Below are 14,710 nucleotides of genomic sequence, written 5' to 3'. Positions count from 1 at the left end.
TAATAACCAAATGAATAACTGCTGTTATGAACATTTATTGGTCAGTGTTCCTTACTTAGCAGCAGTTTGTCCTTGTGTAGACTATGAATTCAGTGCCATATTCTATAAAAGCAAATTTCAGAAAAATAGCCACATTAGTCTGTTCCTGTAAAAAAGAAAATTATGGCATTTAAAGTTCTGAATATGTGTTGTGGCATAAACTTTTGTCAACTAGAGTCTACTTCACCAGATGCATGAACATTTTCCTAGAAATCGTAACTTGCCAGAATGTACATACGGCTCCAGATTTTATTTTAAAGGCAGTTACTTACTAGGTCACAACTGTCTACCAAAGGTCCTGAATGTCCTCAGCACCAGTACGTTGAAAACCAATTCGACAGAACTGAGTGTAAGTTAAAAAAAGTTGACATCAACTTGCTTCAGCAAAAAAAAGCAAACTTTTAAAGAAAGTTTCACAAAACTAGTTAATTGTACATCAGGGTATGTAATACGCCACCACTATTTTGTCTAACAAAAGTGATTAACATTTTAACAACTGATTGACAGTTACAAGGGCATTCTGGAAAACTTGACAGCAAAATGGCTTCATATGCTGTGTGTCAAAATTGCTTCTACTTTCTGAAGAAACCTCCTAAGCTTATCCCAGTTAACCTTGCCTAGTTTTCTTGCTTCACACTTTTGCCTCTTAATTTACTGTTCTGGTATGCATATATATTTTACTTCACAAAATTTTCCCAGATGCTTTGTTCAAAAGTAACAATTAAAAAGCAGGCACTAGCTAGGACACAGCTCCTGAACTGCTATCTGAAGAGAACACTCTTCAGATGAAGAGCCACGTGGGAGTTTGAGCCATTTTATGCTTTTCTTCCAAACTCTGACTTACTAGTCAATTAGCCACACACTGTGTGGGCAGGCCATGCGGCTCTTAAAAGCCCCACCTACACAACAGAAACTTGCCAAGCTTATCCGAAGCTTATGTGTGAAAGGGGCTTTGTTGCTTACAAACACTCTCCTATTAACAAGTTCTGAACACTGGAAGAAAGGGGCTCTGTTTGCAGCTAGAAAGGGAGAGATATTCTTCCTTAGAGGAAGGCCTACAGATGGATCCTGCTGAAAATCTCTTCCATGGAATGACCTCAACATTTGAAAATCTTTATGAGATACTCTGGCACAATATCATTACCTATTCCAGCAGATGCCAGGGATACGGGCCTGCATGTGACTGAGCCACTATACATAGTAAGCAGCTTCCAAGCATTATGTCGTCCACATCAAGTGCATCACATGGTGGCATTTCACATTGCAATTGTGACTCACTACTAAGCCAGATGAGATGCTAGAAGTTTCATTGACAGAACTATCAGAGTTATTTTTCCATTCTTATCATGAGAAAGTGAGAGTGTGCATTTAAGGTCTCTCCTTGCACCATTTTCTGAAACTGAGATGCCCATTTTTACCTCTTTAGAACATGCAGACTTTAATTTCTGCACTAGTCTAGAGCATCACATCCACAAACACATATACACACACACCTCTCTGTTACTACAAATAAATAGCCCTCCCAGAGGCATATGTTACAGTAGTACTGCCACATACACAAACTGGTTATTTCTCCTCACCTATGGGGACATAAGCCAGACAAACCCAGCTTGTTCTCGATATACCTTCAGCAGAGTCTTTTGACTTAAGAGCAGCTTTTGTTCCAGGTAACTCCCTTGAGCTACTCTTTTGTGGGGATGTAGAATAAAGAATAAAGAAGCTAGGCTTGCATTGCTTGCTGGGCTCTCAAGACTGTAACTGGTTTGTAGCATATAAATCAGTCTGAGTATCTGACAAGTAGCAAAAATCCAGATTCTCCTTCATGAAACCCATAAGTAACTGTTAGATTCAAAGTACATTGGTAAGCTGAGTTATATCCAAAAGCCATTTATATAAATATAGGGAGAACGTTACAACTCTGTTTAAGATGACACTGATAATTTCATAAACTGGTGATCATTTGGGAAAAGTTCAACAAAAATAATCAAAGGACCTTTGTACACTTACAGCTTTCTGCTCAGTTGTGTGCTTCGCAGGGGGGTCTCTCCTTGTTTCCTTATTTACATGTGAGGAGGTGCATCACTGTTTTTCCACAAGCCCAGCTGCCATTTTGCCTGCCCCTTGCTTCTCATGTTTCTGGGTTCAGGAGGTCATCTGCCACCTGTTCCTTAATTTTTTTTTTAAAGGCCATGCCTTTGATCTACCATTTCTGGGATACATCAAAAGTGCTTTAAAAAGGAGAGGCTCTTATTGATCCCCGAAAAAGTCAGCAAAACTGCTCCTGCATAAGCAGGGGGGGGGGCTCATGTTTTCCCCACTCTTGGAAACTCTGAGGCTTCTCTGATCTGTAACATGGTCAGTTCTGAAGAGGGGGAAATATGCCCAACTTAGAATTTGATCTGAAGGTAATGTATGCTTGACCTAAAGAGTCCAAATGTGCGCAAAAGGTCTAACCATAAAGAAAATATTGTATCCTTAGCATATAAAATAGTTTTCTCTGCTTGCATTAATAATATCTTAATATCATCATACTTTTCAAACCATTTCACATTCAAAACATTTAAAGGTTTATAATTTTCAAACTTCACCTAGACCAAGGGTCTGCAACCTGTGGCTCTCCAGATGTTCATGGACTACAATTCCCATCAGCCCCTGCCAGCAAGGCTGATGGGCATTGTAGTCCATGAACATCTGGAGAGCCACAGATTGCAGATCCCTGACCTAGACCAAGGTAATGTTTCTAATAAATTCAATACTTCTGGGGTGTCAGTGTATTGTCCCCATGCTACCCTTGGATTGTCTTCTCAAGAGACAAGAACACCTCTCTTAAAGGCTTTTTAGAAAGAGATTATTACCATGCATTGCTCAATTTCATATCACAAAAATTATATTTAGACAGAAGGACAATATTCTTTAGATAATTATTATTTCCTTTTTTATCATTTACTATGAAATATACAAAGAGCTATTTTTTCAAAGATGTATTTATAGTCTTTTCAGCATAGTAATCAGAATCTATACTGTCAGCCGTATCAGAAAGAGTCACATAAACATTTCCACTTTCCACTGTAACGTGATGCGTCCTTTGTTTCACTCCTTTTGATTGCCATTTGGGAGTCACAGATGGCTCTCTGGGGTTTACTGCTTGATACAATCCTTCACCTGTTGCCAAAGTTATTTTATACTTGTGCCAGGGACAAATAATGCACGCCTGTCCATTGATGTCCTACATAGACAAGGAAGAAAAAAAATACTATGTTAGAAACATCAGACATTCTTATATACCAGGGTCCCAGGGAATCAATATGCAGTTCTCCATAATACAACAGCAAGAGTACTAGCTTCCAGTTCTTTGTTTAAAAAGTAAATATTCCCCAAATGTAGTAGAAATAAAAAAATATAAGATTCCTTTACTAGCACTGAAGAGCCTCATTTGAGGTTTACTGAGAAGAGGCTTCAGGCCTAGATCATTCCTGGAAAATCATGGCTTACAAAAGACATTTTCTGTTATGGTAAAACACCAAGACTAACTTCAAATAAGCTGCCATCAATTAAAGACTGATTTATCTGCTAATTAAACTGATGAAGCTTGCACTTGATGATTAAGTTAAAATGAAAAAGACTTTAACAGGCAGGAAGCAGAGAATCTGGAATCTTGAAACTTGAAGCAAGGCTACATTCAGAATAGTTAAAATTAGCAGTCAGGTCAACATTTTGGAAAGATGTGCCTCTTTCTACCCCACCATGTTCTCTTTTGATTATCCTCATGGGGTTCCATGATGCTGAGCATCAACTTCTGAACTTCTGAACTTCTGAAGTTAAGGAATGAGGTATAACTAGAGATGCCAGCTACCAGATGGGACCTGGGGATTCCCCAAAATTACAGCTCATCTCAAGATTACAAAGATCAGCTCCCCTGGAAAAAAATAGATGCTTTGAAGGGTGGACTCTGGCATTGTACCCTATTGAGTTCCCTGTTCTCCCCAGGTTCCACCCCCAAATCTCCATAAGTTTCCCAACCTAGATCTGTCAACCACACCCTTCCATCCCTTGCCGGTGTCCAGAGGGTCCTGGTAACCCTGGGTACAATTAAATTGCCCCCTGCTAAATGTTTCTTCAAATCTATGAAACAATTTCAGAATTAAGCTCATCAGAATCTGGTAAGTGCCTTACAGTGCAATCATAAGCAGAGTTACACCCGTCTAAGACTGCTGACTTCAATGGAGTTAGAAGGGTGCTACTCAGCTTATGACTGCACTGTTACTACAGTATTTCAGGGAAGGAATGCAACTGCTTTATGGATGTCAGTTATTGACACAGTTCTAGTGATGCACCTAGTGATGCACCTTAACAAACATCAAGCAATCATTTATGTAGTACTTTAAATATTAAAAGTGTTTTCTAAGTTTTATTGTTTATCCCCATAAGTACCTTGTAAGATAGTTGTTATAATTCCAGTAATAGGTTGAAAGCCATTGTGAAGGAATGGGTTGAATCCTACCAGTTTTTCCATTCAATCCTGCCCAATTCTCCTCATTGTAGCCCCACCCTTGTTTGGCTTTTCTCATGATCCCTAGCCTTTTTGTTGCTCCAATGGGGTACTTTCCCCCTCTTTTGCCATTGGTAGAATCCAACATATTGTCTCTTTCAAGCTTATCCATTAAGGTTCTAAATGAGAAGAAAAAAATGAATCTCCAGTATCCCAAATGCAGTGCTCCATCAGAGGACCCCACAATCAGGACACCTAGATAACTTTTAACAGAGCAAGATTTGGGAATGTTACAAACAGCTGCAAACAGTCAGCGTGGTGTAGTGCTTAAGAGCAGGTGAATTCTAATCTGGAGAACTGGGTTTGATTCCCCACTCCTCCACCCAAGTGGCAGAGGCTTATCTGGTGAACCAGATGTGTTTCAGCACTCCTACATTCCTGCTGAGAGACCTTGGGCTAGTAGTCACAGTTCTTCATAACTCTCTCAGTCCCATCTACCTTACAAGGTGTCTGTTGTGGAGAGAGGAAGGGAAAGGAACTTGTAAGCCACCTTGAGTCTCCTTACAGTACAGAAAGGTGAGATATAAATCCAAACTCTTCTTCTTCAAAGTTATTGGGCATAAATGCAGCCTGAGGCAAAGTAATAACATGTGGGAAGTGGCTACTTAACTCATATTTCACCTCTTCCCTCAAACTCTCCTAGAAATCAAGGAGTAATTTAAAACTATCAGTAATAAATATCTAAAATTGTTTCAGAAGATCAGGCTAGTTCCTATTTTTGCCAGTATCTTAAATACAGGAATCTTTTTGGCATGCCCTTGTGTCTTAGTCTCCTTTTCTGCTACCTGATATAGTGTCCTCTTAAGTCTGAAGGTTTTGGTTAACATGCTGACAATCTCAGTCAAATGAGGCTGCACTGCACATACGTACCTCTATTTCCCCGAGATGTAAAGGACCTCCTGCATCTATTAATAGGACAAAACTTAGAATTAATGCATCATCCAGGCAAATATCAAATTGTTATGCAAATATCAAGAGATCTTTAGCAAAGTTCTTACGATAACATCGACAATCCATAGCATAAAAATTTCCATCATGGTACAAAACAACAATTTCTCTGTCATTGATTCTAGCTGTTGTTCTTTGTTTTTTAAGATCTTCTTCTCTACCAATATAGACAGGACCATCAACGTCTTTCTTATTACATTTTTTGATTGAGTTGTCCTCATCCATCTTCTGTAAGGAAGGGGAAAAAAGTCTTACACAAAAAGATAATATAATGATTAAAAATAACAGTAATTTAACTCTAAAAGAAGGTGTGGTTATACTGCAGCTAGTATTTATAGCAGGGGTCTACTACACAGAAAGCTGGATCATCACTTCAGGTACATGAAGGAGATGATAAAAAGCTTCTGAATCACCAGTTGAAGTTCACAATCTTTAGACCTACCATGTATGCATTTTAAGTATCAGCTCTTTACTGAAGACAGAACATTTCTGAAGAGTCTGCACAAAGTGACGTAAACAGTGGGGAAAGGCAGAATCAACATGGTGGAAATGCTGGTAAGATAACAGCAGGACTGCAACTGGCCTGATAATAAAGACATTTTACGTCCTAGAAGTTCTGCACCACTTTTTCTGAGGACAGAAAATTTCTGAAGAGCCTGCACACAGTGGCGCAAACAGTGGGGAAAGTCAGAATCAACTTGGTAGAAATGCTGATAAGATGATAAGAGCAGGACTGCAATTGGTCTGATGACGAAGACATTTCACGTCCTGGAAGTTCTGCAACAACTTGTTCTTCAGCAACTGAGTTTTCTGTATGAAAATCATGTGAACATTCATTCTAATTTTCACATTTCAAACCTGTAATTCTGAAACCAAATATTAAACATGGCACTGCCTTAACACCATACTGCTATTATGACCATACAGTTTTATATGACTAGTGTACATCCTATGCATGAACCAACCTATTCTATGTAATTGCTGTAAAACCTGAACAAGGTGTGGGAGGAGGGGAGTCGTTCTAATGAATGAAGAAATGATGTGTCCTTCCACCCATTCCCTTTTTAATAAAAAAAATGATGTACAAAGTATAAATTAAAGCTTGATAATATTAACTGTACTTCCTACACTGAGGTTGCAATCTTACATATACTTATTTTGGTTGGTTAAAAGCCACTGAACTTCAAGTCCTCCCATAAAGGGATACTTTTGCTCATCAGTATCAGAATTCCACATTTTTTACAGCTATAGCTCCCTGTGAAAAGAATGGGACTTGCACTGGAAGAGCACCTTCATTCCTGCATTTTCTCTGTGCAGTCATTAGAAAATCTGCAAGGAAGAGACCAAACTAGTTTGTCATCCGAATCATCACTGTTTGAAACGAGTGGCACGTGATTGCTCACAGAACTCTTTTCTCTGTGCGAAGGGTAGTTTCAATGTGCGCAACACTTGCAGGGATTCATATATATATATATATTTACAAGCATATCTGATGCAAAAAGGTAAGGTAACTAATAAAACAATGGAAAATGTTATTTCACCCAAATTTGCTCTAATGCCAATATTTAATAACTTTTAAGTTATTAAGCTAAGTACTGAAATGTTAACTTGTTTTCTTGTCCGTGCTGTACCCACAACATCAAATAATCTGTGGATTAACACCCTCATGTAGACAACTTGGAGGGCTTCAGCAACATATGGACAAGGCAAGGGGACACTTGCAACATATGAACACTTGTCAACATCTACAGCAAATCTGTTTAATGGCTGTTTTCCAGTCTTCCTTCTTCCCGTGAGTCACCCTACCTATTGCCAAGCAGCCTCTTGGCCGGGAACAAACCAAGATTGTTTGTGATGTGCAAGGAAAGAACTGGCTGGAAATGAACATGCCGGCACAGCATTCAGAGTTATACTGTGTTTAGAATATATAAATGCGAAGAGAAAGAAATCGTGTAGTGCTCAGCTCCTTCTCTGCTCACAGAGGCCATCTCTACTGCAGTGTTGTACGCCAAGAACTCTCTCTCAGTTGGCATCCTGGGCCCTCACATGGGTTCATTTTCTTGTAGACTAAGCTGAAAATAACAAGCTACATAGCTTTTTTAAAAATGGAAGCAGAAAGCTAAAGTGAATCTACATGTCTCCACGAGAAAGGGAAAGTGTAAACCTAGTAAAACAAATTTTTAAACTTCCAACCAAATATTTAAATGAAAGGGGAGATTTATATAGTCATTCTACAAAATGTGTAATATTTATGACCTATGTTTCAATTACTGGTTTCTGTGCTTTTAATATATATTTTAGTTTTGGCGTTAATTGTTTTTTTATTATATGTTTTGATAGTACTCTGTTTCAACTGTTTGCTGTCTTGGTTGCCCTGTCTGGGGAGAAAAGCAACATACAGCCTATACATTCCTCTTCTGTACACACTACTTTGTGTAAGGAAGTTTTCTATTACCAGCTCTGTCTCCTGACAAACTTTTTGTTTGTGTAAAATGGAATGCATAAGAGACTGATTAGGTTGGGGCCTATGGATGGTATGTTACCTTTTTCTCATGCAATAGCAATATCATAGGACAAAAAAAAAAGACAAGCCCCCAGTGAAGTAAAGCCTGTGTAGGTTTCAGAGCTGCGTGCCCCTCAATATCCACTCCACAGATTAATGGAAAGGAAGGAAGGAATTAAACTGCTCAGAAAGCTTTAGTTGATTAATCAACCAATTAAATAAATTAACGAGTAAGGCTCTAGCCTGGGGATACAGTACCCACTGCAATTTGCCAAAATTTAACTCAAAGTTATGCCGCTAGTCTAAAAAAAAAAAAAAAGCTTATTTATTTCTGTTCCCTCTAATAGATAAGTAGATGCTCCTGTGCCCCACTCAGAGAAACAGAAGCATTCCAGTCATATAGAAAAATCTGCTTTGGAAAGCAGCATATATGCTGTCATGGAACACTTTCAGCTAAAGAGACAAAATCTTAGTGTGCTGGATAACGTTAGAATGAAGGAAAACCAAGCCATCTCTGATTCATTTATGAGAGGAACAACTCCTGGCCCCTTTTTTCCTTCACCTCTTAATCTGAATATCAGTCCCTTTGCAGCTTTAATAGTCTTGATGGAGAGGAGCTGTTAATTTAGGTATCAGTGATCCCTCTGAGTCTGACTCCATATTAGAGGATTTAGATAACAACTCTGTCTCCAGTTTCAAGTATTAGAGTTAGTTCCCCAGTTTCAAGTATTAGAGTTAATTCCCCAAACTTTAGCTTTCGTGGGCTCCCCAATATCTTTTTTACAAATTCCAACCCTCAATTCACCCTCAGTTGTTGCTATTCATTCCTCTCACACACAATCCTAAAACTAAATTCTGAGATTTTCTGTTATGCACTAATGGCTTCTGTCCACTCAAACAACAGAAAAAATACAGTTGAAGAAAACTATATTAGTCAAGGCATTAACTGTTTTATTTCCCACCACCATTGTCTTTCTCTCAAGTTCACACAAGTTCACATCAAGTCCACATGCAAGTTCACACATTCAGGGGATTGAAGTGGCAATAAGATGGGAGAGAACTTAAGTAGCAATAAGAACAGAATCACTTTAGTCAGCAGATATTTTGGAATGTTCCCCTAAGGTAAAAACTCCTCATAAATAGAATATTAGAAGAGCAACTAAATATAGAGGTAGAATCTTTCTCCCTTTCATTTCTATTCATGTGGAGTGTTTTTTTTAATGAAAAGGTACATTCAAAGCTGTGGCACAGCCCCTGTAGCCCAAAAAGGGACAAATTTATCACGTCAAGGCTCTGCATACCTCAGGCCCATGCATGTGAGAACTAGGCATCAGATTCTAGCCAAGGAGGGAAAGAAGATGGAGAAGATAGTTTGCTGAATCATGTGACAAGTATCCTTTTCTACTGTAGGTGCTGTTTTGGAAGTTCTATTCTCTCTCAGGCCCTTTCCGCGCGGGCCATAAACGGCGCCCTGGGGACGGCAAAAACGCCGTCCCCAGGGAGCCGTTCACACAGGCGGCGCTGCCAAAACGCAGCAGCACCGACCTGGTTCCCTTCCCCCTCCCCCAGGGCGGCCTCAGGCCACCTCCAGAAACCTCCAGCGCATTCCCGGCGGCGCGGTGCGAATGGCACCGCAGGGAATGCGATGTTGTCCCCGTCCCTCTCCCACTCACCTCGTCGCCGTCGTCGCCCTGCTGGCCTCCGAAGGCCCTCCCTTGCTGTGCTCCAACCCCTGGAGGTCGGAGGGCAGCGTGGGTAGGTCTACGGAGGCCAGCAGGGCGACAACGGCGATGAGGTGAGTGGGAGAGGGCCCCTCTGCGGGGGCCGCTCGCACGCTTCTGTGCGAACGGCCCCCACCCCTGCACCGGCAGAATCCCTGCCGGTGTGGCGGCATCCGCATGGCCATGCGGAAAGGGCCTCAGTCCTGAGGTGTCACAAATTCCCTTTGGATCTGTTAGCTCCATTTCTTCACACTGTAGGCTGATAGGAGACAGGCTAAGCAAATCATCTATGTATTATCTATACAGCTGTGCATTTAAGAACTGCCTGCATCTTTGTTATATTTCAAACAGCAGAGAGCAGTTGTGATCACGCTCAGTTATGAAAGCGGCATTTTGCTAAGCCTGTGCTCCCTGGCACGTGGAGGACTCCTTCCTTAGTATTCCTTGGTTAGATCTCACAGTAACAGCCTACCAGTTTTGCTGCCTATCTGCCTGCCAGTGGCGTAGTGGTTAAGAGCATAGTGGTTAAGAGCAGGTGCATTCTAATCTGGAGGAACCGGGTTTGATTCCCCACTCTGCTGCTTGAGCTGTGGAGGCTGATCTGGGGAATTCAGATTAGTCTGTGCACTCCAACACACACCAACTGGGTGACCTTGGGCTACTTACAGTTCTTTGGAGCTCTCTCAGCCCCACCTACCTCACAGGTTTGTTGGGGGGGGGGAGGGAAGGGAGATTGTCAGCCCCTTTGAGTCTCCTTACAGGAGAGAAAAAGGGGGATATAAATCCAACTCTTCTTTTCTCCTCCTCTTCCTCCTCCTTTTCACTCCCCCTCCCCTTTCCTCTTGACTTTGACGTTTTGGAGGGAGCTTGTCTGTATTGGCTCCCAACTCTGCCTACTTGGAATTGTGAATACTTACTACTATGAACACTATTACTACATGAAGCTTTTTGTATTTTGATTTGGAGAATGGAAATGGGTATTAGTTTTAGTACCCTGCAGGTTTTGGCAAGGGGAGAGGGCATGCCTCCCTTTGTATTCCCTCACTCTCTTTGGGCCTAGGCTTGGCACCCATTGCCTATTTCAAATAGTAATCCCTTAATTAGTAATAATAGTAATATTCATAGAACAGTAGAGGGGTAACTTAATTGCTAAAGGCAAATGAAATTATATCTATTGCAAGGATGGTATATTCTAACAAAATACTTAGTAGTCTGACACATGTAATATACCTTCCTTGAACACAGTTTCAGAGGTTAGCTGTGTTGGTCTGCAGTAGAAGAGCTGTCTGGTGAAAAGCTATCTGAAAAAAGGAACTGACTCTCCAAAGCTTGTAACCAGAAACTCTGGATGGTCTCTTAAGGTGCTACTGGACTCAAATTTCTTATGGTCTTGCAATAATATTTTGAATCTGATCTCTTCTCACCTCTTCCTAAAATATGAAGGCAGCTGTTTATGATAATTTGGTGAAAGAATGGCACATTGTTTCTGCTTAGAAATAATATTTTTGCAACTCAACTGTGTCATTCAAAACAGCTCCAAATTGAGCCCTAGTAAAAATTAAACCCTTGCATTAGGGTTAAGCAATCGTGCAAGGACTTCTATTTGTATGAGATAAGACTAATCACACTCTCATAATTAGGGGATAAGGGTCTGTAAGGAGTGCTTTCAACACTTCATATACTTTCTCAGTAATAACTATCTTGTCAGGGGAAGATGAAACAAAGAGTAAGTAGGTTGGCTGAGATCCCCCATGGATTCATGGTTGACATAAGATTTGATGCTCAGCCTTTGCCATCACACTGAAGATTCAAAGAGTGGGTAATTTAATGGGAGGGGAATATTAAATCTTTGCTGTTTTATTGTTTTGTTTTGCTGCAGTCCAAATATAGAGTTTAATGTGAATTTTCAGCATCTACTCCACATCAAAGATGAAACTTCTCAGTTCACTGCTCCAATTCTTAGCTACTCAAACTACACCAACTATCACACACATATGCTTCAGGTTGGCAAGGTTTATTTACCAGTGGATATGCAAACTAGGAAGACAGTGAAAGAACAGGAACTGGTGAGCTTTCAACAACTGCAGGCTCACCAAGTTTAAAATTCACCAGCCAACATTATAAAGCCATCTAAATGTCCCAACTGCAATAATTTGCACTAGTCAAAGAATGTACATTTTTATGACCAGTGGCGTTCCTGCCTAGGGACAGGGGGTACCCTTTGTCCCCGGGCGCTCCCATTTGGTCACGTGGGGGGGCGCCAACATTTCAAGGTCGTTTGTGTGTTTTTAAATTTTTAAGTGTTTTTTCACGTTCTGGCCTGCAGGGGGCGCATTTTTAAAGCTAGCAGCACCAAAATTTCAGTGTACCATCCAGAGACTGTCCTGATGATACCACCCAAATTTGGTGATGTTTGGTTCAGGGGAAGCAAAGCTATGGACCCCCAAAGGGGGTGCCCCATCCCCATTGTTTTCAATGGGAGCTAACCTGAGATGGGGGCTACCCATTTGAGGGACCATAACTTTGGTCCCCCTGAATATAACTTCACCAAACTTGGGAGGCATCATAAGAATAGCTAACAGATGATACCCTGAAAATTTGGTGTCACTAGCTTTAAAAATACACCCCTTCCAGGCACCCCAAGACATTTGCCTAAGATTCTTTGTTTTGCAGTGACTTTGCTCCATTGTAGCCAATGGGAAATTTCTGAATGTGTAGGCAGGCTGCACATTTTTGAAGATAGAGGCACCAGACTTTCAGGGTGGCTCCAGGAGGGCCTCCTGGTAATAGCATCAAGGTTTGGAGACCTTTGCTTCTGGGGATTCAATTTTATGGGCCCCCAAAAGGCTTATTTTGTTTCTCCGCTCCTGCATATGAAAGCCTGTGGGCTGAGTTCTCTCAGAACTCTCTCAACTCTCCCCCCCTGCCCACTCCAGAAGCAAAGCTCACCAAGCTTGGATGCTATTACTCAAAAGCCTCTTGGAGCCACCTTGAAAGTCTGGCGAAGATATTAAAAAATGTGCAGCCTGCCTCAGAAATTCTACAATGGAGCAAAGTCACTTCAAAACAAAGAATCTTGGGCAAATGTCTTGGGGTGCCTGGAAGGGATGTATTTTTAAAGCTAGTGACACCAAATTTTCAGGGTATCATCCATAACTTTGCTGCCCCTGAACCAAACATCGCCAAACTCGGGTGGTATCATCAGGGCAGTCTTTGGATGATGCCCTGAAATCATGGTGCCACTAGCTTTAAAAATGCGCTCCCTGCAGGCTGAAAAAACACCAAAAATACCCCCCCCAACCCAAATACCTTGCATTCGCATTTGTTCATATTTGGGCAGGACATAATCAGACAATTTTTGTCCAAATGTGCCCAAATTTGCCCAGATTCCAGCCGAATATGGTATTTGTTTCATCTGAATCTCCAACCCTCAAAAGTGATGCTGTTTCAGGGTGGGGGAGAATCCACCCCCAAACAGCATCACTTTCAATTTTGTTTTAACCGGGGACCCCAGATTGTCCCTTTAAGGTAGATTTAAAAGAAGAATCTGAGCTCCCTAGTTTAAACACCATTGAAAGTGATGCTGTTTGGGGGTGGATTCCAATAGAGGTGTTTTGTGAGAGATGATGCTGACATTTGTTTGGTAAATGTTTTGCTGGGGGTGATTTGTGAGAGATTTACATGCTTAATACCCACTTGCACTGGCTTGGAGTTGTTTCTCAGGCTAACAACCTACCTCATAGGGTTGTTGTGATTAGGAAATTAGGAAAAGAGTTGGTGGGGAGAGCCATGTATGTTTTGATGGGAGTGGGAGGTGTTTTGTGAGCTGGTACAAAAAATCATTGTTTGGTCATGGTGGGGGAGGGTGGCCGCCCATACACCGGGAGGGGGGGGGGGCGCCAAACTCAAGTTTTGTCCCCGGGCGCCAGTTTGCCTAGGTACGCCCCTGTTTATGACCCAGAATTGGGACATGCAGAAACCTCAGAGGCTCTAATAAGTGTAGCAATCCTCAGACTCCATCCATACCCAGCAATCAACAAATCCAACTGCATGTAAGGAAACAAAAAACGATGTCATTGCATTTGAATAGACAGGACTTTCCAATGAATTTCCCACGACCGAGGTGGGCAAGTAGGTCACATAAATGTACGAGCTGCAAGTGCGAGCCAATCACAACGAGGAGCTTCATCGATTGCCCCTCAGCTTCGAACCTCTCTCTGGCCAGCGAGCTTAGAAAAACATCACGCATGAAAAGCAATTTACAGATCGGTAGGACAATAATTTTCATCGCCCACCAGGCGGCAGTCGCCACACGCGCCCTTTAAACAGCATAGTTCGCTTAGCAACCAACATGCAAGAGCGCGCGCGTGCGCAAGTCCTCCAAAATTTCCCACAGTCACCGAAGACTACAACTCCCTAAAGCCACTGCGCTACATTTCGCTTTGGCACACGTGTATTGTACGAATGTAGGAACAGAGGCGGAGAAAGAATTATTAGTTGTTTAATGCTTACAGACCGGCTCCCTCTCGTTGCAACTGTAAGGCGACACCGTTCAACTGACGTCCCGGTTCGACTCAACAAAATCCAGGAAGCACTTTCTGCAAATTGTCCCGTGGAAACATCACATGAGGAAAAAAATACATAATACTATTGGCGCGTGTGTATCACATGACAGGCCGCCCGCCTTGTAATGACCCGGGAAAGTCTTATGGTCATTTGGAAGACCGTGAATACTTAGCTAGTAATTTGTGAAATAGTTTCTGTACTCCAGCAGTTTGTTGTGACTGATCATGCACCTCATTTTTTTAAATTTGTAAGCAGCACAATGATATTCCTGGAAAGAATCCCTGTGTTAAGAATTTGGAATCGTGCATTAATATGGAAAATCTGCAGGTATGCCACTACCACTGGTCCTGGCCTTTGGGCAGGTGCCCAAAAAAGAGGAGCTGG

At 41.5% G+C, this 14,710-nt stretch overlaps 1 protein-coding gene across 3 annotated transcripts; it reads right to left on the bottom strand.

Annotated features, from left to right (window-relative positions):
* Window positions 1–26: 26 nt before the first annotated feature.
* On the bottom strand, window positions 27–14,401 carry RFESD (Rieske Fe-S domain containing). Of its 3 annotated transcripts, none has more exons than XM_048504666.1 (4): window positions 14,277–14,401; window positions 5,587–5,764; window positions 5,459–5,493; window positions 27–3,265 (listed from the first exon to the last, which is right to left on the bottom strand). In XM_048504666.1, exons 2-4 carry the CDS (start codon window positions 5,759–5,761, stop codon window positions 3,005–3,007), a joined length of 471 nt encoding a protein of 156 aa, XP_048360623.1. In that variant the 5' UTR covers window positions 5,762–5,764; window positions 14,277–14,401; the 3' UTR covers window positions 27–3,004. The 3 variants fall into 3 exon arrangements, with proteins under 3 accessions (XP_048360623.1, XP_048360624.1, XP_048360622.1); XM_048504667.1 differs by having other exon boundaries at window positions 14,273–14,377; XM_048504665.1 differs by having other exon boundaries at window positions 5,587–5,761; window positions 14,277–14,374.
* Between the last annotated feature and the right edge of the window lie 309 nt (window positions 14,402–14,710).

This window comes from Sphaerodactylus townsendi, linkage group LG07 (genome assembly GCF_021028975.2).
Source record: "Sphaerodactylus townsendi isolate TG3544 linkage group LG07, MPM_Stown_v2.3, whole genome shotgun sequence".
NCBI classification, from domain to species: Eukaryota; Metazoa; Chordata; class Lepidosauria; order Squamata; family Sphaerodactylidae; genus Sphaerodactylus; species Sphaerodactylus townsendi.
The sequence above is the reverse complement of the archived record's forward strand: the minus strand, read 5'-3'. Positions and strand labels throughout refer to the sequence as shown.

Bases quoted from the DNA above. Each gene is read 5' to 3' on its own strand.
- RFESD (XM_048504666.1), bottom strand. From the start codon at position 5,761: ATGGATGAGGACAACTCAATCAAAAAATGTAATAAGAAAGACGTTGAT. The intron at 5,494-5,586 runs GTAAGAACTTTG...TCCTATTAATAG, and splicing joins TATGGATTGTCGATGTTATC to ATGCAGGAGGTCCTTTACAT. The intron at 3,266-5,458 runs GTACGTATGTGC...TTGTCTATGTAG, and splicing joins TACATCTCGGGGAAATAGAG to GACATCAATGGACAGGCGTG.